The following is a 5000-nucleotide window of genomic DNA, read 5'->3' on the forward strand; positions in this document are numbered from 1 at the left end:
AGAAGGCAGAAGTTGACGTTGAGACTGGACAGAGGAACTCTGCCTAGAAGGCCAGCATCCTGGAGTCACCTCTTCACTGTTGACATTGAGACTGGACAGAGGAACTCTGCCTAGAAGGCCAGCATCCTGGAGTCACCTCTTCACTGTTGACATTGAGACTGGACAGAGGAACTCTGCCTAGAAGGCCAGCATCCCAGAGTCACCTCTTCACTGTTGACGTTGAGACTGGACAGAGGAACTCTGCCTAGAAGGCCAGCATCCTGGAGTCACCTCTTCACTGTTGACATTGAGACTGGACAGAGGAACTCTGCCTAGAAGGCCAGCATCCCGGAGTCACCTCTTCACTGTTGACGTTGAGACTGGACAGAGGAACTCTGCCTAGAAGGCCAGCATCCCGGAGTCACCTCTTCACTGTTGACGTTGAGACTGGACAGAGGAACTCTGCCTCGAAGGCCAGCATCCCAGAGTCACCTCTTCACTGTTGACGTTGAGACTGGACAGAGGAACTCTGCCTAGAAGGCCAGCATCCCAGAGTCACCTCTTCACTGTTGACGTTGAGACTGGACAGAGGAACTCTGCCTAGAAGGCCAGCATCCCGGAGTCACCTCTTCACTGTTGACATCGAGACTGGTGTTTTGTAGTACACAGCGTTGTACGAGATCTTCAGTTCCTTGGAAATTTCTGGCATGGAATAGCCTTCATTTCTCAGAACAAGAATAGACTGACAAGTTTCAGAAGAAAGTCCTTTGTTTCCGGCCATTTTGAGCCTGTAATTAAACCCACAAATGCTGATGCTCCAGATACTCAACTAGTCTAAAGAAGGCCAGTTTTATTGCTTCTTTAAAATCAGGACAACAGTTTTCAGCTGTGCTAACATAATTGCCAAAGGGTTTTCTCATGATCAATTAGCCTTTTAAAATGATAAACGTGTATTAGCTAACAGAACGTGCCATTGGAACACAGGAGTGATGGTTGCTGATAATGGGCCTATTGTAGATATTCCATAAAAAATAATAATCTGCCGTCTCCAGCTACAATAGTCATTTACAACATTAACAATGTCTACACTGTAGTTCGAAGGACAAAAAAAGTGCTTTTCTTTCAAAAACAAGGACTTTTCTAAGTGACATAATTGACCCCCAAACTTTTGAACAGTAGTTCATTTTATTATATTATAATATATTATATATTTCACTAAACATTATTTTTTTTTTAAATAACTCGCAGGCCGGTTCTGCCAGCAGGTCTGTTGCCGACGGCAACTCTAACTCTAAAAGGTGGAAAAGAAAGAATAAAAGACAGTACCAACCTTTGACCTCTGTCAGGGTCTTGTCTTCATCCTGGCTCTCTGGAACACTATCCCTCTCTTTCTTCTCCTCCTCCTCCTCTTCCTCTCTGTCGGCCTCCTCATCTTCATACACATAGTGGTACTCTTCCTCATCTTCATCTTCCTCATCCAATGGCTCCTCCTCTTTCTGAGTGGTGGGCTGCTCATCAGCTGGGGCCTCGCTGAGAGAGAGACGGGGAGAGAGAGAGACGGGAGAGAGAGAGAGACGGGAGAGCGAGAGAGAGACGGGAGAGAAAGAGAGAGGGGCGAGAGAGAGATGGGAGAGAGAGACGGGAGAGAGAGACGGGAGTGAGAGAGAGAGAGACGAGAGAGAGAGAGACGGGAGAGAGAGACGGGAGAGAGAGAGGGGAGAGAGAGAGAGGAGAGAAGAGAGAGATTTAATTAATAGTAGAATAAATGAAATCGATGTGTCAGGTCAAAGTCATGCTCCAGCTGGTCTGGGTTATGAACACTACATATGTGGTGCTCGTCAACACGTCAACACGTCGAACATCGCATTCCAAAATCATTTGCATTAATATGGAGTTGGTTCCCTCTTTGCTATTACAGCCTCCACTCTTCTGGGAAGACTTTCCACTAGATGTTGGAACATTGCTGCAGGGACTTGCTTCCATTCAGCCACAAGAGCATTAGTGACATCAGGCACTGATGTTGGACGATTAGGTCTGGCTCGCTGTCGGCGTTCCAATTCATCCCAAATGTATTCGATGGGGTTGAGGTCAGGGCACTGTGCAGGCCAGTCAAGTTCTTCCACATCGATCCCAACAAACCATTTCTGTATGGACCTCGATTTGTGCACAGGGGTATTGTCATGCTGAAACAGGAAAGGGCCTTTCCCAAACTGTTGCCACAAATCTGGAAGCACAGATTAATCTAGAATGTCATTGTATACTGTAGTGTTAAGGTTTCCCTTCACTGGATCTAAGGAGCCGAACCACGAAAAACAGCCCCATAACATTATTCCTCCTCCACCAAACTTTACAGTTGGCACTGTGCATTGGGGCAGGTAGTGTTCTCCTAGCATCCGCCAAACCCAGATTTGTCCCACGGACTGCCAGATGGTGAAGCGTGATTCATCATTCCAGACAACGTGTTTCCACTGCTCCAAGGTCCAATGGCAGTGAGTTTTACACCACTAAGGCCGACGCCTGGCATTGCTCATGGTGATCTTAGGCTTGTGTGCGGCTGCTCGGCCATGGAAACTCATTTCATGAAGCTCCTGACGAACAGCTCTTGTGCTGACGTTGCTTCCAGAGGCAGTTAGGAACTCAGTAGGCAGTGTTGCAACCGAGGACAGACGATTTTTACGCGCTTCAGCACTCGCCGGTCCCGTTCTGTGATTGTGTGGTCTACCACCTCACTGCTGAGTCGTTGTTGCTCCTACACGTTTCCACAATAACCACTTCTAGGAGCAACAACAGCTCAGCTGAGACATTTCCACAATAACAGCACTTACAGTTGACCGGGGCATCATATGACGGTGACACGTTGAAGGTCACTGAACTCTTCAGTAAGGGCCATTCTACTGCTAATGTTTGTCTATGGAGATTGCATGGCGGTGTGCTCGATTTAATACACCTGTCAGCAATACTTGTGGCTGAAATAGAGGAATCCACTAATCAAGGTAGGAAACACACACACACCTCTCCTTCTCTACAAGATCATCCTGATCCAGTGCCGTCTCCTCCACCTCTTCATCCTCCTCTTCATCTTCTTCTTCTTCCTCCTGGGAGGGCATGGCGGGCAGGGAGGGTTCCCCAGGGGAGGGGCAGCATACATACTCTGTACCATGGAACTTATCAATGCCACAGGGCAGTAACATGCCATAGCTGTGAAGGACCATGGTCCCCTTGGAACAGGCCTGGGGAGAGGAGAGAGGGATGGAGAGGAGGGGGGAGAGGAGAGAGGGATGGAGAGGAGAGAGGGATGGAGAGGAGAGAGGGAAGGAGAGGAGAGAGGGATGGAGAGGAGAGAGGGATGGAGAGGAGGGGGGAGAGGAGAGAGGGATGGAGAGGAGGGGGGAGAGGAGAGAGGGATGGAGAGGAGAGAGGGATGGAGAGGAGGGGGGAGAGGAGAGAGGGATGGAGAGGAGGGGGGAGAGGAGAGAGGGATGGAGAGGAGGGGGGAGAGGAGAGAGGGAAGGAGAGGAGAGGGGGATGGAGAGGGGGATGGAGAGGAGAGGGGGATGAGAGGAGAGGGGGATGGAGAGGAGAGGAGAGGGGGATGGAGAGGAGAGGAGAGGGGGATGGAGAGGAGAGGAGAGAGGGATGGAGAGGAGGGGATAGGATAGAGGGATGGAGAGGAGCGGGGAGAGGAGAGAGGGATGGAGAGGAGGGGGGAGAGGAGAAAGGGAGAGATGGGAGAGAGAGTGAAACACTACACATGTAATACTGACAAAAAACAGACTGAGGAGAGCCTCATAAGTCTATAGGCTGTAGAGGGCCCGGCGAGGCCGGGTCCAACTAGGCCGGGCCCGGCGAGGACGGGTCCAACCAGGGCCCGGCGAGGCTGGGTCCAACCAGGGCCCGGTGAGGCTGGGTTTACACAGGAAGCCCAATTCTGATCTATTCCCAATTATTGGCAGGCCAGTACACAGGGCTAGGAGCCAAGCAGGCCAGTACACAGGGCTAGGAGCCAAGCAGGCCAGTACACAGGGCTAGGAGCCAAGCAGGCCAGTACACAGGGCTAGGAGCCAAGCAGGCCAGGTGTGTGTTGCTCTCCTAACTGTTGGCCCAGCAGGCTCCAAGATAGCCTTACAAAATCTGTCTGGAGGACTACATGGTTTCCACCACAGCACTAGCACCTGTTAGAGATCAGCTCCAAACCTAAACTCTGATCATAGGACAACTGGGAAGCACTCAGTCAGACAGGTAGAGAGGGGGGAGGGGAGGGAGAGACAGGTAGAGAAGGGAGGAGGGGAGAGAGAGACAGGTAGAGAAGGGGGGAGGGGAGAAAGAGACAGGTAGAGAAGGGGGGAGGGGAGGGAGAGACAGGTAGAGAAGGGGGGAGGGGAGGGAGAGACAGGTAGAGAAGGGGGAGGGGAGGGAGACAGGTAGAGAAGGGGGGAGGGGAGGGAGACACAGGTAGAGAAGGGGGGAGGGGAGGGAGACACGGGTAGAGAAGGGGGGAGGGGAGGGAGACACAGGTAGAGAAGGGGGAGGGCAGGGAGAGACAGGTAGAGAAGGGGGAGGGGAGGGAGAGACAGGTAGAGAAGGGGGAGGGCAGGGAGAGACAGGTAGAGAAGGGGGAGGGCAGGGAGAGACAGGTAGAGAAGGGGGAGGGCAGGGAGAGACAGGTAGAGAAGGGGGAGGGCAGGGAGAGACAGGTAGAGAAGGGGGAGGGCAGGGAGAGACAGTAACAGCGTGGGAGGAGAGACAGTAACAGCGTGGGAGGAGAGACAGTAACAGCGTGGGAGGAGAGACAGTAACAGCGTGGGAGGAGAGACAGTAACAGCGTGGGAGGAGAGACAGTAACAGCGTGGGAGGAGAGACAGTAACAGCGTGGGAGGATAGACTGAAAACAGAAACAGTGTAGAGTCCATTGGGCAACATGCCTTCTCCCTACTAGTTACCATAGAAGAACAACAGAGTCCTTGTTTAAAGCCTGTATATTACCCTGCTAGAGAGAGAGACCGACAGTGAGTGAGCGAGCC

At 51.9% G+C, this 5000-nt stretch overlaps 1 protein-coding gene across 14 annotated transcripts in view; it reads right to left on the reverse strand.

Moving 5' to 3' along the window:
* aplp2 (amyloid beta (A4) precursor-like protein 2) overlaps positions 1 to 5000 on the reverse strand; it is a 141250-nt gene that overhangs the window by 77591 nt on the left and 58659 nt on the right. For all 14 annotated transcript variants that reach the window (XM_036961453.1, XM_036961452.1, XM_036961448.1 and 11 more), the window contains exons 5-6: positions 2992 to 3209; positions 1310 to 1509 (exon numbers count right to left, since the gene is read on the reverse strand). In XM_036961453.1, the coding sequence (XP_036817348.1) occupies positions 1310 to 1509; positions 2992 to 3209 (418 nt within the window). The remainder of the gene's footprint in view (positions 1 to 1309; positions 1510 to 2991; positions 3210 to 5000) is intronic.

Source organism: Oncorhynchus mykiss, chromosome 24 (assembly GCF_013265735.2).
Source record: "Oncorhynchus mykiss isolate Arlee chromosome 24, USDA_OmykA_1.1, whole genome shotgun sequence".
NCBI classification, from domain to species: Eukaryota; Metazoa; Chordata; class Actinopteri; order Salmoniformes; family Salmonidae; genus Oncorhynchus; species Oncorhynchus mykiss.